Raw genomic sequence first — 27,574 nt, forward strand, 5'->3', positions numbered from 1 at the left:
CAATCAGAAGGTATTGCACACTTGGAGCCTAAGAATGTACAATAGACAAACATAAATATTGTGATTTTCAAGACAGATCTTGATATTCATTCCTAACCACAGTCCAAGGACAACTGTAATCTACACAGTATTTCTTTGGCTGCATGCTCTCAGTAGAAAATTAAAAACTGCTTCATTATTTATCTAAAACCCTAATTGAGAGCAGTGGTGCATTAATAAAATATGACAGCACTTGGTAAGTAAATCCAGCAAAAAAAAAAAAGAACAGAAAATGAACAGAAGAGGAATAAATAACAAGAAGATTTCAAGTGACCCTAGTGTGCCATTCTCCTTGGCATGCAGTGCAAATGTATTCAATTGATTATCCATCAACAGGTCTGAATTTTAAAGGTGGGTTTGCAACTTATACTCTATCGTTCTATATACCTTAAGCAGGCTGAGTCAACAAATCTTTACTGAATGATTCAACAAATAAAATGAAAGCTGTCATTGTGTGCATTTCTTATTCACAGCTTTAATAACTCAGTAAATTTGTCCATAGTATTATCAAGGTGACCATTCAACTATTTTCCATCCTAACAGTATGACTCCGAAACAGATTTATCATCATGTGGTTTTTCACCATCGGTCGCGATAAAGAACGTCAGGTTTGCTGAGATTTAGAGACAATTGCTGCAAATCACAAATTGATCTCAGAATTCTATCGTATTCACAGGTTGCCTAGAAACCACGATGTCATACAAGACCTTATTAGATCAAATATGACTTCATGATCCTGAAAATCATCTTATAGACATATTAACTTCTTTTACATGAAACATCACGCATAAGTAAATGGAAGAAACCAAGCTTCCAGATACAACATGCATTCAATTACATTTAATTTGCAAGTATAAACACTGCATTACATTATTTTGTTTTCATACTGTGACAGAATCTAGAAAATCACATTTTTTTAACTTTAAAAAAAATCACATTTTTGTTGTACATATACCACACCTATTGATGTTAATTACACAAGTAGAAAACTTTTTGAACTTGCTTGCTTTGTTTATTGAAACAAAAATTATTTTAATTACTTAGGCATACAAATATTGTATGCCATGATTTACACAAGAATAGAGCACCCAACAGTTGATTTACATTCAGTCCCTCAAAAAGCTATACTTGCATGAGGATTAGGCAGATTCCAGCCATCAAGCAATTAGGGCATAGACACTTTTCTTGATTTTTTTCTTATTTATTTTGCGCTGTAAAAAAAAACGTTTCATTACTATTACAGACCTGCCAACCTCTGGAATGAAAAAGTGTATTCTGTGATAAAAAAAGTGTATTTTTCCCCAAAAAAATGTGTTGCGTGGTGCACTCGCTCATCGCGACGCTCAAGTTGCATGCAAGCTAAAATGCGCACTGCTCTTGCGGATGAAAAAAAACATTTAAACATGTGTATATCTCACCCTGGATTTAACAAACTGATTGAAAAAAACAGGTTGCCTGAAATCACATTTATCTATAAAGTTTTATGAAATAGAGACATAAAGAGATGATTTTCCTCAATAAATTACAATTTAGACTTTTTTTTTTACAAAAACATATTTTTTAAAGAAAAAAACATACTGCCGTATTTTGGTTGCAAAAACGTACTCAATACGCCAAAAACGTACTGGTTGGCAGGTCTGCTATTATTCTTGGCAGGTCTTAACATGATCACAATTATATTGCTAAGAAATGAATAATTTGGAACCAACAATAATATGTATTATCAATGTATTCCATTCTCCTGGCTTTTATTTGATCCGACATTTCCAGCAATTTTAGTCCATCCATAGCACATCTGATCCTCCTAAACTCATGACTCTCTGTTTGAATGTTGATATTCATAACCACTATCAAAGTTCTTTAGGATGGCATCATGCTAAGGCATTCTTCATTCCTTTTTTTTCTCATAAAATAAAATTTGATTGGCAAAAACTAAAAAATATCAAATTAGAATTAAATGAAATCCTAAACATCCTGTGATAGACACTGCTAGAATCACACAAGTAATAGTTCAAGATAGACCACTGAAATTGTTTTATATTCATTTGTTTGATTTGCAATTTACAGCTTTGATTTTCTGATTTGATACCCTTGTTTAATAATGGGATTGTTTCATAAAATAAATGTGATTTTCACTGACTATTTTGCTCTGAGCCAATCAGATGCAAGGATTTGGGTAGCTTACAACAGTAGTCTGTGAAAATCACTTTCTATTTCATGAAAGGCTCCCTTGGTCTACAAATAGGTAGATTGTATGCTGAAAGATGGTAATGCATAGAGACAATGCAAAAGGAAAAGGTTGACTTGCAAGGTAAAACATATGCTTCACAATCTTGCGATTCAATAGCATGGTCACTGGTGACGATCACGTACACAGTCCCTCCCCTAGAGATCTAGAGCACCAATGCAATATTTGCTCCACCATTCAATCATCTCTGCCAACATGATACAAGCAAGATTTGCGGCATTGAAAATTTTGAGTTATGAAAGCACAATGCATGCATATTACATGTCCAGACTGTGCTATTCTCTTCAGCCAACTTGCAGTGGGTATTGGGTATATATGGTGGAATGAAAACGCAGCACAATCTTAATATCTCTTGAAAGTCTCTCTTCAGTCCAATTCAAGGTCGCTGTCCTCATCTTCCATGTGACCTGTGATGACCTTTCCATCCTCCTTGTTTGGTAGTAAGCCATGCCTGCAGAAAAGTGAAAAGAAATGTGTAGAAATCCAAAATGAAAAAAAGAGGGAGGAGAAATGTAAGTATAAAGACCAGAGAGAGAGAGAGAGAGAGGAAGGAAGGAAGAAAGAAAGAGAGAGAGAGAGAGAGAGAGAAAGAGAGAAAGAAAGAAAGAAAGAAAGAAAGAAAGAAAGAAAGAAAGAAAGAAAGAAAGAAAGAAAGAAAGAAAGAAAGAAAAGAGCGGGAGGGAGGGGACAGAGAACAGGAAGGAGAACAAGTGAGAGAATATAATAATTTACACAACATGGTTTTAGAAAAGAATATCTAAATATCACTCACTATACTGAGAGGAGGAAATGTTTTAAAATATGCAATTGTGTCATTGACAAACTAGTAATTTGACGTAGATGCCCCCGCTAAACGCAATGAGAAATTCATTCAATGTGATTGAACTTATCATGCAGAAACCAATATTTATATACAATGAACAAAGTTAGACCTTTGAACCAACTTGCATATATAATGAGCTGTGACCTTTGACCTGCGGACTCTGAATTTGAACTTAGCCTGTATTTTGGTGTCATCTACCTACACACCAAATTTTTTTAATCCATTAAATATTTTTCGAGTTATTGCACGGAAACCAAGTCAGGGGACGGACAGGCAGGAGCAACGCTTAATGCCCCCTCTGGACTTCGTCTGCGGGGGCATAAAAACAGCCCATTACCCTTTGTTTTTATGAATATAAGAATAATCACAGAAATGATACCATGTCTCTAATATCAAAATAAGTTTAAACAACAGTCAAAGAACATTTCAATGTAACAACATAATATAACTATCCTGTTCTTGACAATGTTGTATCACTAAAATAAAATTTATAAAAATATTGAAACCTTCACATCTATTATTTGTATCCACCTAGGATCAGCTTTAATATTTCCCCCAACACCAATTGCACTTCCACAGGATCCAAAACTTGTGTGCATGCCAACTACCTATCTTATTTTGTCTACCATCCTATTATTATACTTATGTAAGTTATGTTTTCCAATTTATTAAATGCATGTATGGAAGGTGGGATCAATATAAGCGATGAGGTTAAATGGGAACCCAGTTCTATGAGTCATTCAGAAGGATATAATCTCATGTATTATTGATATCAATAAATGATTTTGATAGCATATTCATATCACATCCCTCTCACACTTATGAAAACTCAATCTACTCTGAATGAAGTTATAATGCAGGAAGTCTCATCACAATATTGACCAAAGGTGAATCAGTTGGTAAAAAAAACTGGTAAAAAGTTATCAAGGCGCATATTGCGATATTCAGTCCTAAAAAAATAGGGCAAACTTTCAATCCCTCTCTCTTAAATATTCACAGTGATAATCTGAAATGTGGAACAAATCTCATGGGACAAATCTCATGGGGATATGGAAAGAAATGAAAAACCAGTTCAGTGGAGAGTGTTCAATAAACAGAGATGAAATGCTACACCACATTAATAAATACATTGACCATACATTTCTTCTTTCACGCCTGGTGGGATGATGGGAAGATGACAAACAATTTATTTTTTTCTCTCAAAGAAGGGTATACTCCATGCTGGCAATGATTCACAATCCACTTCCTGTTTGCTGTAGTTCTGAATACAGACTATAAGCCAAATATTAATTTGATCACTGGCAAGAAAGTGTTGTTTGAAAGGTGATTACTGGTGCATGCTTCATGAACACGAATGAAGTTAATGCCATAGTAAATGAAAGGGTCAAGGAAGCTCTAAACTCACAGGAAGTTGCTCTGCAAATCTTGGAAATATTGAAAACGTAATTTTGCTGATGTAATTTATAGGTCTTAAATTGTACATTGTACTTCTTTCTAACATTGCAGCACAGTTTATATCTCTCTGGCTCTCAACAGGTGATACACTGAATATATCTCTTGCTTAAGATTCGTAAGATCCGCCTTCAATTTCAACGTAACCATGACTTCACTTCATTTCTATAAAGTATAATTGATGTAATATGAGATCTCTAAAGTTGGTTTCAGACTGCCTCAAAGTCCGTCAGTTCCAGGTATTTTCAGATCTGGAAATTTACCCCGATCAGAAAATACCAGGCAATTTTGGCAATGTGAAAGCAAATTACTGTAACTTTTAGCCCAGCGTGTAGTTGGGCACGGGCGCCCTGGATGGCTGCTAAGTTAGCGAAATTAATCAACAGGTGTTTTTTAATCTGAAAAGGTTCTCGTAATTTAACAGGGATTCCAGTGATCAAGGCGGTTTGAAAACACTTTAAGACAATTATATATTGGTCTCAGATTGTTAATTGAACTCCAAATAAGTAGGGTCTTCTTGCTATCAAGTACTGACTACTGAGCGCCCACAAAAATCATTATTTAAAATCACTGTAAAATCATTACCTGAATTCACCTTTCAATAAGCAATCAAAATAAAAAAGGAAAGAAAACTACCCCCCCACCCCCTCTGTGTAACAAACATGTTAATTTTCCAAAATGTTCTACTCATTCCATATAATATTATGTACAGTATGTAAATGTATGAAAATGGACATTCTGGATTAGTAGAATTGAAAAAAAATATCAGGTTGATAACAGGAATAGTAATAATAAACTCAATAGTAATCAAAGGGAATATTTTGAGGAATCATTGCCCCCATTAGTCTCCAGATGACTAGGCACTTTTTATCGATTGGAGATGCCTCCCCTCCCCATACGAAATAAAGGCTAAAACCATAATCACCCCCCAAACACACACACTCCCCATCTCTTCTATAGAGATTAAAACACCACAATAATAATAAATTCAACATGCCTAGAATCAAGGTTAATATGGTATAAAAAAATTAAAATACATGTACATGTACACGTATACCAAACACCACGCTATCATTGGATTGAAATTCATGCAAAGAGAGGCAGCTGTTTTAACAGATTGAAAGCATGAATTTTTGATTGAATCTCTGCACACCACATTGGCAGAATACAAAATGAGGTTTACTCCTGTTCGGGTCGTCTCCTTTTCCACTCTGAATATGGTCGTTTGTATGTTGGCATTTCCTGCCGCTTCTTTTCTGGTTTTCTTATCTATTTGTCAGTCTACTCTGGATTTTCAAATTTCAAAAGCTTCTCCCAAGACATCACGGTAAATATATTCATGGTTAGGATCAGACTGGGTATTAGTCTCAGGGATTACTCTACATCGATGTTCATTCTCCTTCAAGTTCTTTTATTATTAGGCTAACACTACCTCGCACTCCTTTAGTACTTGCATGCCCAGGACTTAGAGTTAAGTGCCCCATCATATTTATTTCAATAAATAAACCGTATTGAATCCACAAATCCATTTCTAAATAAGATGGATTCTCGACTGCACGCAGTCAAAATGGGTGATAGATACATGTAGAAAGAATTTGTTAAGAGAAAATAAAGTGTGATACTAACTAAAAGTAAAAGCAAATCAGTGAAAGAAAGCATGATTCTGACATTGAGCAAGAGAGACAGCAACAGGGAGAAGCAGAAAGAAAGAGAGTGAGAAATAGAGAAAGTTGGGGAGCGAGTGAGATCTCTGATACTGCATAATAGTCTCTGAATTCAGAAATCAATCTTATTAAACCAGAGATGCCACTTTGTGTAGAAAGGAGAAAGTGGTTTCTGTCAGCATCAATGAATTATTTCTGGCAATTCCACATTCTAGTATAGATTTTATTCAATGATAAGCATCCCGAATTAAGGGTCAATTTATGTGCATATTTATGATATATTATCTTATCAGTGATCATATCACATTTCATAACTGCAAATATTGCATCATTTGAGGTTAACATAGAATTAAAGTTAATGAGAAAATTATATGACAAATTGTTTTTTATAATAAATCTATACAATTCATATGATTGTCTACATTTCATCTTCAACTTCTTGTCCCTTTAAAAAGCACTATGCATATTTTAAAAATTTCCTTTTAAATGGAATCAACTTTGCCACGGTTTTGGATCAAAACAAAGCGGTAAACCTTTAAGTAATTGGATAATAAAAACTGATCCATGGTTCATGTACATTCTCAGAAAGCAACAACAAGAAACACCCTGCACTATTCTGCAAGACTGTTCTCTTTGTATGCACAGGTACAGTATATCCTATCACTTCATAACGAATATAACAAGGCCATTACGTCTGAGTAAAAGTGTTAATTTGATATTCCCACAGCATCAATAAACCACTGCTTTTCGATTGGTTGTGCAACAGCCAACTGGTACCGTGAATCTTCCCAGGTGGGCTGAGAGGTCAGTCTAAAATATTTTGAAAAAAACCCCCTCCCCATTAAAAAGTTATATTATAATTATTTTATGAATAGCTGTGGATTACTGTCCATGCAATGTGGCAAGAATTATTGAAGAAATCTCATGGACATGTACATGTACATGTGGTTATTACATGTATATTAATGTCAATCACAGCAATCGTACAAGTCTGCATCATATCAGTCATGGTAATTGTATTGATCTAAGAAAACTTTTGGACAATTCAAAATTTATCGTGATTATTTACGAAAGACCAATCGTGATATTTGTAATGGATCTCACAACAGAGAGAATGAAGTACTAGTACTGGTCTGGACTCTGACATGGGCTAGTACATGTATACTAGCCTTGGTGTTCCATCTATTACCTGTGCATGTACATCCAATAAAGTTAATAAACAAATTCTTGTTCTTCATGTCTATAATATTCAATACAATGCTTGAAGTATTAACTTAAAACCATTCAATTCCGCTGCAAATACCCATGGACTTAAAAATTAAATCACATAATGCACGTAATCCGATATTCTATCATACGTACATGTAATTCCATGTCATTTAAACCAAATACTCATTCATACTTTTTCTCTTTTGCAATTCTGCTTCCCATGAACCCTTTCTGAAAAGTGGATGATGTATTGAATCAATTTCCTAGATCCCATCATCAGTCAAAGTGACAATCATCATTCCAGGAGGACATGCATTCATTATACATGCACAAGAGAGAGACAGAGTAGGTACTGACAAATCTTTGAATGCCTGCATCTACAGGAAGAATCATTGCAAATAATTCACAATATCGCACTGATATCTTACATCAAACATTTCTGATAGTAACCATTGAAATGTAAAATAAAATTGGTATGGTGCGATTAGAAACAATACATGTCTAGGAATAAATTAATAATTTTTATTTTACTATTGCTTTTACACTGTGTGCATTTGCAATATTTTGCAATTTTCTGGTAAAAGGTTGACTGACACTACAAGTATACTCAATGACTATATGGACAAACAGTGGACCCATACAGTATACAATATAGATGAGCAAATCATAACTATATATTTTTTTTAATTACAAATTTACAATGTACGCTCTCCATACTTAATGCAAAATGCAGCATTCCTCTTCCTGTTGGCATCGACTGAGAAAAACTTAAAAGCTAATACATTCTTTATCTTCATTAGCATTCAATTCAAAATGACATTCATGCATACTTCATACCATGTCCTCCCAGCACGAATATGAAAGATGAAAATATCATCTGCTTGGAGTTAAAAAGACATTAGCACATAGACTTTAACAACCTTTCAGATCTGAGCGATCGACATGGCCATGAAAGGCCCAAGGGTCCATGCACTTACGTGCGTAAGGGGAATTGTGCTAAATACATCTCTGAAAAAAAAAATCCAGTTAACGACGGCGAAGAAGAAGTAGGCCAACGGACCTTGCAGACATAGTTGGGTATTCTATGTGAAGAATAGATGACATTGCTCTAATTGTCAGCCTACATCCTTATCTAGAGTAATTGCATTATACCATCTTCATAAGTACTTCCAAGCATATTACCAGCTGATTTTTCCTCTTTTAGTTTATAAGAGGGTTAAGATTTTCTTTTCCTCATGGACTGGCTATCAAGCGAAACCATTTATGACTTTTCAGCAGATCTCCCAACAGCTCTCTAATTGTAGTAATAATTACCTCTTGCTTTTAATGTGTCCCTTTCTCTTCTTCTCAATGATAACAACTATAGTTGGTTCAACAGTTATTCAAGGGAATACAAAAAGGGAGTAGGGTATGTATGTTAACACATTTTCAGTAAACAAGAAAATCTAACACTGAGATTTGGCATCCAAAGGAGCGCAATTAATAATGGGAAAGACTGTTGAAGTGTATAAAAAATAGGTGTTGCATGCACTTACTCTTGTAAGAAGCTTTCTACTTCTGTTGCAAAAAAGTCTTCACCAAAGACATCTGAGACTCGGATGAAATTGCCAATGAGTTGCCCTGCTTTGTACACAAGGAGAGCTGGGAGTCCTTTCTCTGTCTGTTAATATGAAAAGTTTGAAAGTGAGAGTGTATAATAAAACAGTCAAGAAAAAGGAACTCGACAACTGAATTTTTTTAATAATGACATTACAAGCAGTAGTTGTATATGTAGTGACAGCAGTGCACCCATAGTAATAATAACAATACATGTACAGGGTATTTGTAAAATGTACATATCCACCTTATTAGACACTCAAGGTGCTCCTATATTATGCTGTCCAGAGTTAAGTTAGTCTACCGATTTCGGTGCTCACACATGATGCTAGTACATGTATGCTAGCTGAATTTCAACTTCTTGTCTCTTATTCTTGTCCTTATATGTCAAATAAATATTTTGATCCATTCCATACCTGTCTTTTTTCTAGCTTTACTTTGTGTCTTCACTCCCTTTTAGTTCCATCCATTAACTTACGCCATTTCTAACTTGCTTTCTTTGTGTATTGTCTTTCCTTTCTACAGGAACACTCTATGTCATTCATTTATTCAGCTCTTCCTTCACTCTTCAAACATTTGTTCTGTAAACATGGAATGCTGAGCTAAATTATGGTAAAAGCAAGCACTTCAGGTGACACGTCATCCATGGTGAATTAAATATAGAAAGAATGTACGGTGTGCCCAGCAGCGCAAAGACAACATTATCAATACTACTCAGAAGTTTGCATTTTCTGTAAAAGTTTGCATTTTCTGTCAAGATCTGTAAATGTGTTCTGTCCCGACACTGTATGTTGGTGGATCCATTAATATTTCATTTCTCTACCCAGGATCCAGCATAGGTTTTCCTTGATAAACCAAATAGGACACACAATTCAGTGCTTACATAGAACACAGTTTGTTTCAGCTAGATTACTATCTATGTTCAATTTTACTTGATTATTTTTCTTTGACCTAAAATGTCATTGAAAGGTATCAACTCATATCAGCATTAACAAATTTCACCAATGCTTGAGATACATTATTCATATTTCAGGTATTCCAATTTTCTATTTGATTCCCATTTCTGGATCTGTGATCCTCTTTCTGCCTTTGGTATTGTAACTCTTCTTCTCATATATATCTCTGTTTATCTGTTTATATCTGTCATCTCTCTTTCTCTCTTTTCTCTGTCTGCCCCCTTCTTTTCTTGCTCTAATCTGCATCCATGGAAAATTGAAATAGAATTTATGGCTAGTACTTACAAATAACTGGCTTGTCTGAATATCTGCTGCATTAGCTGAGCAAAACTTGACAAAGGGGTATTCTTGTGCTAAACAGTGAAGGCAGCCATTCATAGACTCGCAGGCTTGCAGTGACTGAAAAGTGAGAATAAATTCATTCCATGAAGACCTGACTTTAAAGGTCAAGTCCAACTTAACAACAAGTCAAGTTGAATATTAAACATGTGGAACAATTTAGATTTTTTAATATCTTACATATATATACTTAAATATGTAGATGATGTATGTGACAACAACAACACCCTCAGTTGCATAACACCAATTCCTATTTCACATCACAGTTTGATGAAATTTTAGCACATTATTTGATTTTACTTTATTCATTCAATTTTTTGTTACCTGTAAGCCCCTTTCACACCTTCACGGAAGCAACACGGATCATCCCGGATTGTCAATCCAGGGTCATCGGTGTCACAGTCTAGGATTACCTTGCACGTACCGGCTACTCATCCTGTGCCATCCTGATGTATAAGTAGAAGGTGTAAAAGGGGCCTACAGATCATGGAATTAACCTTAAGTGGATCAACTTGGACCATGAAGGGATATTGTCAATTCTTGTGATTGATGGTGAAGAAATAAGAAAAATTGTAAGACAGGACATAAATTAAAAATTGATTAAAAAAACACACACACAAAGTATCAAGTATGTACATATTAGATCCATGTACTGCATTACATTATATCATACAAAACAAATTATTTACAACATATGATGCACAAAATTAAATCTGAGCCCTGTAAACAAAAGACATACAGTGTATATTATACAAGAGTTTATGACTACGGTACTTTACATGGTGTGCAATGCAATGAATAATGAAATCAATCTTGTATTGTATAATCATGTTTGTACAACCAGAGATCTGAATGGATGAACTGTATATCATTAAAGGAGATTTCATAACAGGGAAAACAAAAACCAAGATCAAAATCTGGATTGCACTCTGAAGTTTGCAAAATGCAGTCTATAATTTCAAGTATTAGCCTTTGGCTCCATTTTCAGAGTGGCATTGTGAAAAGGGCAGAGATAATGGTTGATATCATAATCATCAGGTGTACACTTGAGTTCACCCTTTTCATTTTTTCATTATCTTTCATCTGCTGTTCTCCCCGCATCTCCCTCCATCAAAGGGCACCTATTGTGTCCTGATCAAGCACTCATTCATTAGGAGCAATCAACCTCCAATAGCCTCCACTGCAGTTGCCATGGCAACCTCAGGTTCCAATATTCACGGAGGAGAGGAATTAAAAAGGAGTCCCTAAAATTAGATTTCTGACATCAAACCAAGCTGGGGTAGAATGCGACAAAACTCATTAATTCCTTCATGTGGTAGTCAGGTAGATATGACAGTGTCTGAGCTAATATTAAGGAGTCATTTTAAAGCAAAAGCGAACTGACCAACAATGTATGCGGTCTCTCAACTGTCTTATAATTCATTAATGTTTGTTATAATTTATAAATATTTAGTCTTCAAATATATACATAACTCGTTGAGATAACTATTACTAGTTAATACAAATAATAGATTAGCAGCCCCTGTACTGGGAGTGTATTATGCTGCATAGGATGTTGGATTATGGGTTCGGAACCGTGCCACATTGAGTACAGTGGATGAGAATGGTACTTTACTTGACAAGGCTGCCTGTTTGTAATTAGCTTTAAAGGCATACTGTAGGGCTAATGTAAAAATAAGTCTACAAGATCATCAATGCACTCCATGGCTTTATAATATGTTACCAGTTCCAACCTCATCAAACCCTTTTGAACAATTCTTTAGCCACCTAGATTCCACCATGGAGCTATCAACACCCTAACCAGTAAAACATACATCTGTCACAGAGTTGATTTCCAAAGCAATTATCTTCAAGTCACATTGTATCACTGCAAAAAGAATAATCAGGGGATAGTTCATGATAGGACTTGTTAGACATTTTAACTGACATGTACATGTACAGTGTGTTTCACCTAACAATTGCCATAGACCAATCATAATCAACAAAGTTGTCAGCAACAAAGTTGTCAGACCTGACAACTTGTCGAACAAAAAATGGTGATGACATGTTCCTCTTTACAATGCAAGCAAGCGATTTTATAACATGAAAGACAATTTAACATTCAAATTCTACAGGTATACTCTATGCGCAGTCTCACCTTATTGTACTATATGTGCATCAAACTTCACTCTTCTTTAAGAATAATCAACAATGCAAAAATGCAAAAATGCAGCCAATAAAATACAATTACAAGGTTTTTTTTATAAAAATGAAAAAAAAGCAAGGTATGTAACAACAGTAGCTATCTTTTTGAGACTGTACACATCATGCTTTGATTTGAGCAGGATAAATACATGAATGGTTGTAAAAAAAATATAAAACAGTGTTTATATCAAATACTACAGTAAATAACATCATGGAGTACTCTCTGTTCTTATTTTAGGTTTTCATATTGATTTTTCGTCTGGCCTTTTGTCTACGTATGTACATGCACTCTGTATTATCAGGCAAATCCAACAATGGTATGAAAGCCACACAGTACATGTAGCTGTTAATTATATTAGCTGACAACATGAAAATATGGCATTTGTTGTGTTTTATTACTGCTACAAGGATGCTTTCAAATGTCAAGGACAAGGGTAACTATTCTTCATCAGACTGATTGCTTTGATTGATCAATAAACATGCTCCCAGTGCCCCTTGTTTATTGTTTATTTTCTACCATAGTACTGCATTAGAACAAAAGTGATTAATTATGAACAAAAACATACAAGCTTTTCAATAGGCATTGATTAGCACCAGTGCAGTAATAAAGGCAGGTAGTCATAGAGCTACATGTACAATGTAATACCATCGGGAAAGGGAAAGAGAGGAAGAGAGGGGAGAGGCAGGGACTTCAGGGGGTGTAGAAGGGATGTATCACAGAGAAAGGGAAAGTGGTGAAAAGGAAAGAGGGAGTTGATTGATAAAGTGTGGAATATAGTCAGATAAAGGTCTCATAGACATTTAATGATACTAGCTAAAAAAAAGTTGGAAAATCTGGGGAATTGCTGGAACTGGAAGGAAATAAACAAGTATTGGATAAAGAATACTCAACAATCATACAGGTACTCTGAGAGAAAAACAGAAGTAAAAGTTAAGGGAAATATCCAAGAAAACACTAATGTATCAGATGACGAATACATTCTTGATTTATGCCTCACAACTTTTAATCTATATGCAAGAAGCCTAAAATTCAAGTACATGTACAAGAGGTCAAGAGGCTTGCCTGAACACATTGTATGCACTTTCTCCACTCTCTGGGGAGCATTCCAACAAGACTTTTCAAACACAACTGCTAGACATACTACATACATGTAGGCTCTCACATCCTACCAGGTACCCATTTGCCACCTAGTTGAAGATTGGCAAAGTGTGATTTAGATACCTGCCACGGGACACTGCACAACAGTGGATTTTCAACAACCCTTTCATTGAAATGCTTCTCACATTTTCTTGTTATGAGCTGGACTTTTCTTTTAAAATAAAACTTATTTTGAGATGAATTCAAGTTGTGTACATGTAATTGTGTTTGTGGCTATTCAAATTTTGATACTATGATATCTAAAAAAAAGGTGAAAAAGTTATTAAAGAACAAGGCGAGCGTCAGAACTGCCATGCATAACAATGCTTCCAATGTTTTTAGCTCAAATAATAGCAAGTAAGATTTTGTCCATAATTACTTACAAATTAATAAAACTTAAAACTTCAGATTTTAATTGCTTTTTACTATTTCCAGGAAATGAAATAGGGAGAAGTGAGTTCAAATATATTGAATATAAAATTTTTGACTTTAATGTCTTTACAATAAAATCTTACATGTACTTCTGAGGAATCAAGATCCAAAATCCATAAACTGATTATTTTCTGACAAGCAACCAGGTCTGCAGTTTTTCACTGACTGTGGATGAATAAATAAAATCAATCCATTAAAGATATTAATCACTAAAAAAAATGGTAAACTTTATGTGCTACCATTATATTTCTAATTTTGTTTGATCTCATTTCAGTCCATAACTGATTGATACAGCAAGGATATTGCAAACAAATTCTCACCATTTTCAAAGCAGTGTTCCACAAGACCAAAACAATGAAGAATCAGAATATGATTTTTTAAAAGATATAAACTTAGACTCTCCAATATCTATAATCTCACAAACTTTCTGCAGACTTTAACAGTCTCTTTTTATATCATGGTATCAAACTTTAACTTCAATCATATGCCTTTAGCCCTTTGGAATAGCCAAAAACACAACTTGAATTCATTTCAAAATAATAATTATTTTAAAAGTCCAGCTCATAATCAGAAAATGTACGATTAAGCACTTCAATGAAAGTGTTACAAAACTCATCAAATGACAATATATTGATGACATCTTAAAGTTTAATTTTGGTAATATCCATCACAGATCTCCCCTAGATGCTAACATCTAGAAACCTCAGGGGATTTTTTCATAAACATAGAACATCGTACAATATCAGTACTTTAAAAAGATATTATTCAAATAAACAGAGCTGTCAACCTGAACAAGAATATTCAGTATTTCTAAAGCTGAAAATCAGCATTTTGGTGAGGAAATCAGTATTGTGAAAGAAATATCACAGGACAACTCATAAAACTGAAACTTCAGAATTCAGTATTTTGCATGAAACCATCAGTATTCTTCTTATTTTTCAGTACTAAATACTGAAAATTTGTACAACTTGGCAGCTCTGAATAAACGATCATGATTATTGTGAAGAACTGAACACTGATGCAAATATGTGGATGACCCCCCCCCCCCTACCAACTCACTCATGTATACACACCCACTCCCTTACCTTAAATCTAGGCAGGGGATGTAGGCGACATACTGTTTACAATATATACCATGGAAGCAATGCATCTGATGGGGTGAAAAATGGATCTACAGTGGGTGCCAAGAAACCACCACCTGACGGTATACCCCTTTCGACTTGCTTTAAGTTGTTGTTTTCTTTTCAATGACTACAAACTGCACGAGATAATCATCAATAAAAAAAAATTCATCGATTAAAAAACAAAATAACTAAATCAAGACAAGACGAGGGTTTACAGGTGGTGGCTGCTCTGCTCTGCAGCCATTGTTTGTAGTCTTGCCTCAACAGGCGTATCTCTTATGTTCATCTAACAGCATCAGACTCATAAAAGGAAAGACAGTAGATGCAGCCTCCACCAAGATTATCAGCTCTTTGACCATCATTTTGTCAATAGCTCCTTCAAATCACTATTTCTGCACAAATGAGATTTCCTCCTGATTACAAGCAGTCAAAGAATATGATTATCCCATGTGAACAAAGAATTTCTGCATATTCAACTTTTATGCTGATGCATCAATACTCATGTATCACAAGTACCATGCACACTTTTTAGGGGGGGGGGGGTAAGAATTAAACCTTTGTACAAGTTAAAAAGTTAATGGTTTGAACACATGCAAAGGAGATTCTACAACCAGACATGCTGCCATGCTCTACATGTACATCAACAACAGATGGCAGCATTGCACAAATTTATTTTTACTTCTTGAACTACAGTAGTCTTCACTTGATCTCCTTTTTTTTATTCCTACGCAAGATATTGTAAAAGTCAAAAGGCAAAATTAATATATACTCCCGGGGGGGGCCACTTACATTGACGAGTGGATACCATGCGCGACCAAAAAAACACGTAAAAAGGATGTCCTTTTCACGATAGGGCACGTTACGTACGTAACGTGAAAAGGGTGTCAAAAACACAAAAATAATGAAAAAAGGGTATCTATTTCGCTAGGAAAATTACGTGTTTAGGATCGAATTTGCGGGGATGATAAATCAAAATTAAAATGTCTTATAAAGGATGTCCTTTTTGCCCCAACACTACGTGTTGAGAGTCCTATTTGCGCGAGGTGTAGAAGGTGGGGTCGTACTAAACCAAATAAGGTAAAGCCGACAACCAAAGGACCCGTAACAATAAAACATTCCTGTACTTGTTTAGGGGTTCATTTCAGGGAATATTTGCCAAGAGCATCGATTTGTTTCCAATACTTGTTAAGGGTAGGGTTTGACACGCCAATACTTGTTAAGGGGTGCATTTTCAGAATATGGAAATTACGTGTTTAGGGTGCTTTTCGAGACCCCATGGTCGCGCATGGTATCCACTCGTTAATGGAAGTGGCCCCCCCGGGTATAAAGTGTTGTTTATATTTGCAGAGCTGCCAACCTGAATAAGAACATTTTCGGTATCTTAAAAGCTGAAAATCAGTATTTTAGTGAGGAAATCAGTATTTTCAAAGAAATCCCATAGGACAACACGTAAAACTGAAACTATCAGTATTTTGCATGAAACAATTAGTATTCTTCTCACTTTTCAGTAATAAATACAGAAAATCCACACTACTTGGCAGCTCTATATTTGCCTAGCACTTATTACAACATTGCTAAGATTTAATACATGTATCCTCTATTCAGGGGTTAATAGAGTCATCTAATGTCTCATCTTATCTTGTGTGATTTTGATAGTTTACAAACATTAATCTCTTTAGAATTGTTTACTGTAAATACAGCCAAATCTCTCTTAGCGGCTACCTGTCTATAGCACCTGAAAACCTGTCTTTAGTGACCATCTATAATTGTCTTCAATTTGGGAAATACTTGTGTGTTACAGAAGAAATGGATCTGCCCTTGCATTGACATAATAGATAGGTTTGACTTGTAAACCTACCAGATTTTGATGAATTCAATATAAGTACAAATAGATTAACCTGTACATTCTACCTGCAATTCAATACTAATCGGTACCATACTTCATAGGTGGAACCCCCCCCCCCCCTTTCTCTCTCTCTTTCTTATTAAGTTTGCAAGTTCAACTTTATGGAAATACCTTGCAAGCATCTTCAATATTACCGTATCTTTCAAAATTGTGTGAATCTGAGAGTCCATTCATATTGTACGGGTGACCAGGCACAAAACACAAGTTGCACTCTCTGAATTTATAGTTGGAAGACATCTTGAGTGGTTTTGGTCAGGTCAGAATAGTCAAATTCAAGATTTTTTAGGGCTTTTCTGAAAGAGTACCGTAAACTTATTCTATGTAGTGCTAAAAATTGATGTATCAATCAAATCCAAACTCCTAAATATAATCTTTTACACTTTTAATTAGGCCCATATTTGTGATTTTTTTTACGGAGTGTGTTGTGGCTTTTTCCTCCTAAAATCCAAAACATTTCCCTGAGTTTGAAATTCCATAAATAAGAACTGAACAAGCTCTCATACCTGGTTATTGTTCATATGGACTTTAACAATGAAAAGGATGTACTATTAGTGCACCAACCTTGGGAGTGGTCTGGGGTAATGTGATGAATAATTTTATCAACATCTAATCCTCTTTTTGTCACCTTTGTACATTAAAGGAGGGTTTTTACATTGCTATCAATAGACTGGCAAATTCTAAACCCTTAAGACTAGTGTCTTGTGTGATATTTTATGGTAGTCAACATTCTATAGTTTGTGAAGTGGGTTAGGATCATCCAATGTTAGCAAGTTATACATCCCTTTCAAGCTGGGAGTATTCACCTTTAACTAACAAAAAAATTATGGCGATAATTTATAAAATAATGTATTTTGTGGAGCTTGGACACATTACAAATCAACATGAATCAGGAAGACATGTAAAAACATCTTCACAAAATGATTTCCAGCTCATTTATTATTATTATTATCATTCACTTACCTGATCTTCTATGTGAATGACTACAGTTACTTCTTTGCTTTCCTTGTCAATAGCATCAACAAAACTATCTTTGTTGAGACGCAAGAGCTTGCCAAATCTCGGTCTGCAAACAAAAAATCAGAAAAGCAGACTCATGATGCAATTTTTTTTCATTTCCCGGACCCATAGCCCTTTGCCATCAGGTATAAGCCCCCGTGATAACTATCTCGTAAAAAAATCCTGCTTAGGTTTAGATCCAGGCTGAAATAACATGAATTTTAATACATTAAGTAATATTAAACAACAACAAATAGACACTGGAGATAACAATCAGATGAAAGAGAAAAGAGATCAAAATATTTGTCTTTATTTCAGCAAATTAATTCTATGCATTTCATAAAAATCGAATGACTAAGATATATGAAGATCTCATTTCCCCCAAGTTCTTCTGTATTTGATACATGAAATTAACTCACTGAGAGTGTAAAAATAGGAGTGTGGGGAGATTCAATTTCATAATAATAATAATAAAACAGTTCTTGTATAGCGCATTTCACAATATGCCATAATGTCCCTATGCACTTCCAAAGGACTTTGATATTAGAAAAGCAGACATCATTAATGTTTTTACAGCTACTTTGTAACATCATGGGAATCACTTAAAATAAATATGAAGGATAAATCATGAAATGAAATAGAACAAAAAAGTAAAGACAATGACATCATCAGCTCATTCTTAGCATGACTGATGACAAACATGCTACTGATTTAATGCATCTTCTTCATACTCTTTACACTTGACAGTGCATAAGGCCTAAGTTAGAGCTGAACGCCAGTTTCCTCTGTTCTAGGCAAGTATCCCCAACCCATTTGGTTAATTGGTTTCATTTCCTGTTCAATAGTTATCCTCCGTGTCCCTTTTACATAAAAAGCAATAATGTCATGATTTTCCATTATGATATTACAAGTGTTTTGCCTGTTTTATTTCATTCTTATTCATTCAAATATTGTTTACAGCATTGAGTACCTCTCTATAGTTGAAGGCTTTTATTACACACTATATTATACTGATTTAGCATGTTTTGATTGAAGCATTTACCTGTTTTTCTGTAGATTATGCATCATTTGTTTCATACGTTCTTCCCTATATCTCCTCATGAACTCATCTTCTAACATGGCTTCTAGTTGAAGTTGTTCAAACTCCTCATCTTCCTTCGCTTTCTCATCATCAAGCTTTAAGGATAATGAAAGCATGTAGAAATAACTAAGTGTACAATTTAGACCATTGTTGAAGAGGGCATTAGATCATTATCACCAGGTATCTTTAAGACAAAAAAGCTTGACTGATTACCGAGTGTAGGTTATGTCACCAAAGAAATTGATGAGTATTACTCGTTTTCTTTAAATTAAAATAATGATGTGGATCCTCCCTCTTTGATCAATCACCCTCAACTCAAAACGGCCTGCCATGATATTTTGCTAATAGCTGGTTGCATAAAACAAAAGATTATGTGTTAGGCAAAAAGGTGGTATTTCACAAAATGATTGAATATGACTTTTTCTCTTTGTGTGTGTCAGAAAGGAATTCTACCGTCACTCATGGTCACTGCATGTAATAGAAAAAAAATTGAAAGAAAAAAATGCATTGGCAAGGAATTCATTTTTTACACATATATGTTTGTTCTCAAAATTATTAAACTCATTGGCTATTATTGATTTGACTTTTTAAAAATCTGAGCTGGGATGTCCCACTTGTCACCTGTGTCTGTGATATGTTACATGGAGCCCAGAAAACTTACATACAAAAATAATTATTTATTGCTTCGTGCCTCAAAATAGTGAAATATAAATTTGTAAAGTGACCGGAAACACCATCTTAATTTCATCACATACACTCATGTGTTCTATTATTATCGGCATGATAGAAATTACACAATATGTTAGATAATAACACATCAAAAGCATTTCTTTTTATTATTTGTTGGTTTCAGAGTTCTTAGATTGATAGAAAGGAATCCATGTACATGTACATACTTCATCTCCTCTCTGTTTTTTGTTTCTTTAAATGTCTATAACATTAACTTATGCTTTAAACAAATTTAGGAATCTATGGGCTGGAGTGATCAGCAACACATAAAAACTCACCATGAAGGGTGAATGATAAGGAAACTACACTTACTTAGGTTAATAACTTCTGAACAATCCTACAGAATGATTCTGAGTATGTGGAATATAATATCATGTGATAAATCTCATGAGATAGTAATGGACTAAATACAGTGCAGGGTATCCAAAGAAAACATGTGTTAGCATTACTACTTACATATGATCGACATGTCATAGCGAGTTTTTCAGCCAGGATTCTTCTTTCTTCTTCCTGTTCTTGTCTCTTTTCTGTCTCTAGTTGTTTGAATCTTCTCCAATCCTCTAATACGCCCTTTGGTCCCGTCTGGGGATGAAGAACAGACAGTATGAATAGAAATAAATATCTGTTCATATTTTATAACCCGGCATCCCCCCCCCCATTATTTTAAGTTGCATTCTCAGATAAAGTTGGTGCTCATCACCACAGTTTTTACACAGAATAGTTAAATTTCAATTTACATTATATTCCAAAAAAAAATCATATCTTATATCTTGACCAATTACAAAAGCCATTGTTTGAATTACTTTAACTTTAAACTTGTCATTGCCAAGCAAAGTCCTTATGGACAGCAGAATAAGCTGTAAGTCTAATGTAATAAGTACACAGTAATATTAATGATTTCCTCTCGTTTTGTGATACATGTACATTTGCCATAAATGTGAAAAATGTCCTAATTTGAGGGAAATTGTAATAAAGGTTAAAAGACATGTATCTTATTCACATGATAAAAAATGAAAATAAAAGAATAAAAAAAAAAAAACATACATGGTATTACACAGCAACACAATAACTTTGCTTTCTAATTTTAATGAGAAAAGCTCTCATCTAAATTCTGTCCAGCCCTACAATATGTAACAAGTGGAATGCCTCTGGCCGTCTCACCTGCATCACGCGGTTCAATATAGCAGCAGTGCTGACTTTGAATACTACTCTAACTCGCACAAGATGTTCAGTGATACATGGTTACTCTTACATGTATGTCCACTTTTTATGAACTAGACCAATAAACTTACAGAGATATGATGGTTCATATCTCTTACATGACCTTTGACCTTGATCATGTGACCTGAAACTCGAAGAGGATGTTCAGTGATACTTGATTACTCTTATGTACAAGTTTCATGAATCAGATCCATAAACTTTCAAAGTTAGGATGGTAATTCAACAGATACACCCAATTCGGCCAAAGTTCATTGACCTTTGACCGTGGTATGTGACCTGAAACGCGCACAGGATGTTCAGTGATACTTGATTACTCTAATGTCCAAGTTTAATGAACTAGACCAATAAACTTTCAAAGTTATGATGGTAATTCAACAGATACCCCCGATTCGGCCAAAGTTCATTGACCCTAAATGACCTTTGACCTTAATCATGAGACCTGAAACTTGCACAAAATGTTCAGTGATGCTTGATTACTATTATGTCCAAGTTTCATGAATCAGATCCATAAACTTTCAAAGTTATGATGGGAATTCAACAGATATCCCCAATTCGGCCAAAGTTCATTGACCCTAAATGACCTTTGACCTTGGTCATGTGACGTGAAACTCATGCAGGATCTTCAGTGATACTTGATTAACCTTATGTCCAAGTTTCATGAACTAGGTCCATATATTTTCTAAGTTATGATGACATTTCAAAAACTTAACCTCAGGTTAAGATTTCGATGTTGATTCCTCCAACATGGTCTAAGTTCATTGACCCTAAATGACCTTTGACCTTGGTCATGTGACATGAAACTCTAATAGGATGTTCAGTAATACTTGATTAACCTTATGGCCAAGTTTTATTTACTAGGTCCATATACTTTCAAAGTTATGTCGTCATTTCAAAAACTTAACCTCAGGTTAAGATTTGATGTTGACGTCGCCGCCGGAAAAGCGGCGCCTATAGTCTCACTTTGCTTCGCAGGTGAGACAAAAATCTGCTTAACAAAAGAATTTTTGTGCAGCAATCTTTTATTACATGTGCAGCAAAGTGCAATGAGATACCAGGAAATACTTTACACATTTGCATCAACCTGACCTTTTGCTACGAGGTCTGTGATTACTTATAATTAGTATTGGTCAAGATTAGAATGGTGGCCATCTGTGAGAATAAGAAATAAAATTTGGCCTAGAGTTCACTTACACGGCTTGCTCCATAACCACTTGCGCTAAGTTCTGATTCTGGAATGAATTGTGGTGATGTTGAACTGTCCTTGTTGAGTTCATCTCCGCTGGATTTATCATCATCATCGTCTTCAGCACGATCCTCATCGCTGTCACTGTAGTAGTACTGGGTCTTCTCTCCCAAGAGCTTGTCATCTAGAGTAGCCATTTCACTATCAACCAACTTCTACTGTTCAAAGCAATAAAAAAAAATATCAATCATCATCAACATTTATTTCAATTAATTTATAGTGCATGTAACCATGCATTAAAATGCTTCATATCTGTGACAGTTACTGGCGAGTTAGTTTCAACACAGTTTAGCGAATATAGAGAACAGTAAGAAATGAGTCAAGATTGTATCCAGAATAGAAAAGAAACAAAATACTGAATGTACATGTAGCTATCAAAATTGTAGGCACAGTAGTCACAAGATGGCGCTATTTCCGATGTGCATGAAATGTCCAAGTGCGCCATCCAGATGCCTAGATGCAGTTTATGTCCATAAACAACAAACTAAGGTGGTTACCAAGGGCAATGGGCATATTTAGCAAGATTTCTGCCCGTTGCACCTGACCCACCCCTTATCAACGGGCATACTCAAAGGGGAAGTTCATCCCAACAAAAAGTTTTTGTATAAATAGCAGAAAAAATAATGAAAAAATATTGCTAAGGTTTGACAAAAATCCATCAAAGAAGAAAAAAGTAATAAGTTATTACAATTTTAATTATAAACTAGATTTTAATTTGTCATGCGGACGAATTAGGTGGTCTGTCCTTATTCTTGCCATCATGATTACTATCACCATGTACATGCAGATCAACTTCATGATGACAACTGAATGTTCAATCTAGATAGAATACTTGTGAAAGACGCTAGATGATAAAGCACTGTGAAAAAGGTCTCTTTAATATATGACAATACATGTGATATGAAAAAAAGTAATTACAATCTGTTTTATCTTATATATATCTTATATCATATTTTAACTTTTATACCTTTTACTTGTCATAAAGCATCATGTACGAGGTGGTAAAAAGAAAAAAAAATTATCTTGTACACCCCAAGACTCAAACCTGGGACCCCAAAGATGCAAGTCAAGAGCGTTATCCATTCAGCCACAAAATTCCCCATAGAGATTACACGTAAGCAAATTTGAGAATTACAAATCCAATTTTGCAAGCGAAAAACGGGCATGATCCCGGCATCTGATAAAAAAATGGAGGAGCATTACTGATAGCCCAGGAGCTCAGCTATATCATACTCAAAGCTCAGCCAAAACCGACGATAAATTGTGGAGATATTGCTCACAAAATAGAGGAATGTAGAATCCAGTTTTGAGAGAAAGTCATGTCCCATACATGTAGATATTACACGCTAAATAATTAAAAATGACATGCCTTTATTAGCAATTTTTCTGGATGATCCGTTAATTAAAATGAAAAATGAAGGCATTAACTCAGAAAGAGTAAGACCTAAGCTACAACATATCCAAAGTTGGGCAAAATTGACCAATATTCAAGGAGTCAGAGCCAAATTTGCATAATTATAATGACGTCATAACACACAAAATTGATATTTTTACTTCCGACGCCATTTTGATGACGTCATAATATACTTTAGGGTCCAATAAGACATGAAATCATATGTATGATTCATACTCTATCGAAATATGGAAAAAAAAAATTGGGGGTCCCCGTTTGTTCTGAAGAGATACAGTAAGTTTTTAATACGCATGTTTTTGCCCATATAGAGCCTATGGAAAGAGCTCGCGAGCACGCGTGCTGCAAACTTTAATGGGTGCTCATTTACTTATCAATGATCGTAGAGAGCTGATCGATGTATAATTTGATCAGAATTATATCAATAATAGATACGCATAGAAAAAAGAGCAAATTTATGCTGCATAACACCGTTATGCACGAAAATTAGCACACATACATGTACGTGCGCACGCGCAAAATGTTGAAATGCTTAAAATGACCTGAAACCTACCCAAAAAATTTTATAGGCTATTTATATGACCTTTGATGACATTGACAGATGACCTTTGACATAAAGTTTATTTGATGTAAATATAATTGATTATCCATTATGTTGATATGATCAAATTAAGAATTTTACAAAATGGTGCGTAGATGATGTCATAATGACTACAGTAGATGACCTTGAAAAGCTCAGTACGCCATCTTTATGATAAACTCTATATATGACAGAAAAATCAGCCAAATTGATTCAGCCAATTCGGAGAAAACTTGGCGACAAACATAAGTGCTAAGAATAAATAAAGAAATAAATAATAAAGAAAATTCTGATGAAATTAAGAGGTAATCTGTCATAGACAGACCACCTATAAAAAAAACAGAAAAAGGGCAAAAAAATTGCAGTGGCTCACTGTGAACATTTAATTTCTACAACTGTTGTGCCCCTCCGCGACTGCTATGGTCATGTATAGACTATTCACTATTGTCAAAACCTATCACAAAAAATGTATTTTTTCGGCCCCATCAAAATTTTTGGCTCACTAGCCATTACCCAGGCACTGGTTTGCTGTGAATAATTGTGCATTATCATGATTATTATTAGGGCTGTTATCGACAACCTCTTTATCGCTAATCTTGTCGATAATTGCTCGTTTTTCGCCACTTAGCTATATCGATAACCTTTCTCTCGTATTTTCTAGTCAATAATAGTTTATACCCGCTATTATGTAGGGACATGACAGTGATTTTCCGCAATTTCACAGAGTTCCAGAAACGGCCATTTGAAAGTGGCTTTTCAAATGATAATCACAGAAAAAATATTTTTCCTCAAAATGCACAGAACAGCATCAGAAATTACCCCAAAATCTAAACAAAATACAAGTATTTAACACTTTTACACAGCCATAAAAACACGATTTCACTTCATTATAATATAATAATGACAATCCAAACATTGTGACTGCATTCAACTCCATTCGATTGTCTATCGAAAACATTCACAAGCGCAAGCTCAATTTTAGCGAAGTACCAATGTAGAAGGCAGCACACGGCCCAACCCAGGGAACTCCCGCCCACGTCAAGCACTTACCACGATTATATGGATGAAGGTCTAATGAGAGGCAGTTTGCTGACATCTGGGCACAAACTGGAACCTCAAAAAAACGAAAAGTTCTCTCCTTCTACCCCGTCTCGATCGGCCATTTTTGTTATGAATCGTAACAAAATGGCCGATCGAGACTGGGGTAGGAGAGAACTTTTCGTTTTTTTGAGGTTCCAGTTTGTGCCCAGATGTCAGGAAACTGCCACTCGTTAGACCTTCATCCATATAATCGTGGTAAGTGCTTGATTTCTGTTTTAACTATTTATTCGGAGAATTATTTTGACCATACTTCACGCTAATCCTGTATGGTCAATTACACGGTAAGGTCCTGGGCTCCTGCCCGCTATGCGGGCGGGAGTTCCCTAGGTTACACACGGCCATGTGTTGCTGCCCTCTACGTTTGAAGATGTACAGCACATCAAAACTGCGGATATGCGAAAGACGTTGACTGCTCAGAACGATGTCCAAAAAGCCCCAAAATTATCGATAAAACTTTATCCATTCCTAAAATAATGATAATAACGTGAAAGGTGAGGATGTATTTATGCTAGTCTTGAGGACGCAATGATGATGATTTTTTTAGATATGTCTTACATTCTTTCATCATTGACGTCTTGACACTCTCTCCATAACGCCTTCAGCGAACGACCAAAACAAAGATGGATTTCCCCCCAAAATCCATCTTTTTAAACCGAACTAACTAGAAATTTGTTAATTTTATTAATTCTTACACCTTCCTACGCCTAATGCGTAGGAAGGTTTTAAATACTACTTTAAAAAATGTAAAAAAATGAAGATTTCTTACCTAACTGATGCCGCGTAGACCTCTCGTTCCACATGTAAACAACGGAAATACAATAGCGTCGACCCTTGAACCGCTTATGTATGACGTACTTCCGGAAAGCAATGCCGTTTTAACGAACAATTTAGAGATAAAAAATCTTATTTAACAAATATTAAAATTATTTTCTGATCATAAATGATTTATATATATTGATATAAAATATTTATGATCACAAAATAAATTTTAATATTTGTTAAATAAGATTTTTTATCTCTAAATTGTTCGTTAAGACGGCATTGCTTTCCGGAAGTACGTCATACATAAGCGGTTCAAGGGTCGACGCTATTGTATTTCCGTTGTTTACATGTGGAACGAGAGGTCTACGCGGCATCAGTTAGGTAAGAAATCTTCATTTTTTTACATTTTTTAAAGTAGTATTTAAAACCTTCCTACGCATTAGGCGTAGGAAGGTGTAAGAATTAATAAAATTAACAAATTTCTAGTTAGTTCGGTTTAAAAAGATGGATTTTGGGGGGAAATCCATCTTTGTTTTGGTCGTTCGCTGAAGGCGTTATGGAGAGAGTGTCAAGACGTCAATGATGAAAGAATGTAAGACATATCTAAAAAATCATCATCATTGCGTCCTCAAGACTATATTTATGCTAGAGGTGAGGATGTATTTATCCTAAATATGTTTGTTCAACGATGTCATGTAATCATTTACATCCGATGAACACAGATTCTAAAGAAAGTGTTTACAGTGGCAGATACAAATTTTGACCAACGCCGCAATGCGAGTTTTGTCAGGCCTTGCTAATCATGCTAATGCGTATTTGAGTGTTCAGCAGAGAAATTTCTTAACAATAACACTAACAGCCCTAATTATTACACCAGGCATTGGTGGAGTGCTATTTACTGCTAACGTTACAGCCTAACTTCCGACAGCTCGACAGAGTCAGAGAGATCATCCCACAACTTCACAAGGCCACAGCACAAAATGAGTCACTCACACTAATCTCAGTGCATGGGACCACGATAAAGAACAATAACGACACGGTCGGTCATACTCATAGGTTTTTAGGATTAGATCTACTTGCATATAAAACGCAAATGAATGGGGGAGGTATTGATTATGAAGAAAGAAGAATGAAGAGATCCATAAGCATGTGCTTACCAGTTACTGAATCTAACGTTGTAAATTACAATGACAATGTTATAAACATATATTGTTACAGCTTCTAGTTCTGCTTGCAATCCACAATAGGCCTTTGCGCTCCGTTGATTGTTTTTTAAGCCGCGCCCTCTCTAGTTTGGTCTATGGTTAGTCTTAAAGCGGAAAAAGAAGACAATGATATAT

General features: G+C 35.1%; 1 protein-coding gene across 2 annotated transcripts; it reads right to left on the reverse strand.

Moving 5' to 3' along the window:
* Nucleotides 1-313: 313 nt before the first annotated feature.
* Nucleotides 314-27,495, reverse strand: LOC121411210 (phosducin-like protein). Of its 2 annotated transcripts, none has more exons than XM_041603790.1 (8): nt 27,392-27,495; nt 22,329-22,538; nt 20,373-20,498; nt 19,149-19,282; nt 18,071-18,173; nt 10,273-10,386; nt 8,971-9,095; nt 314-2,738 (listed from the first exon to the last, which is right to left on the reverse strand). In XM_041603790.1, the coding sequence occupies exons 2-8, from the start codon at nt 22,515-22,517 to the stop codon at nt 2,654-2,656; spliced, it is 876 nt and encodes a 291-aa protein (XP_041459724.1). In that variant the 5' UTR covers nt 22,518-22,538; nt 27,392-27,495; the 3' UTR covers nt 314-2,653. The 2 variants fall into 2 exon arrangements, with proteins under 2 accessions (XP_041459724.1, XP_041459725.1); XM_041603791.1 differs by having other exon boundaries at nt 22,329-22,535; nt 27,392-27,491.
* Nucleotides 27,496-27,574: the final 79 nt, after the last annotated feature.

This window comes from Lytechinus variegatus, chromosome 3 (genome assembly GCF_018143015.1).
Source record: "Lytechinus variegatus isolate NC3 chromosome 3, Lvar_3.0, whole genome shotgun sequence".
Classification (NCBI taxonomy): Eukaryota; Metazoa; Echinodermata; class Echinoidea; order Temnopleuroida; family Toxopneustidae; genus Lytechinus; species Lytechinus variegatus.

Bases quoted from the DNA above. Each gene is read 5' to 3' on its own strand.
- LOC121411210 (XM_041603790.1), bottom strand. From the start codon at position 22,517: ATGGCTACTCTAGATGACAAGCTCTTGGGAGAGAAGACCCAGTACTAC. The intron at 19,283-20,372 runs GTAAGTAGTAAT...TTATCCTTAAAG, and splicing joins CTATGACATGTCGATCATAT to CTTGATGATGAGAAAGCGAA. The intron at 2,739-8,970 runs GTAAGTGCATGC...ACTTTTCTGCAG, and splicing joins GTAGAAAGCTTCTTACAAGA to GCATGGCTTACTACCAAACA.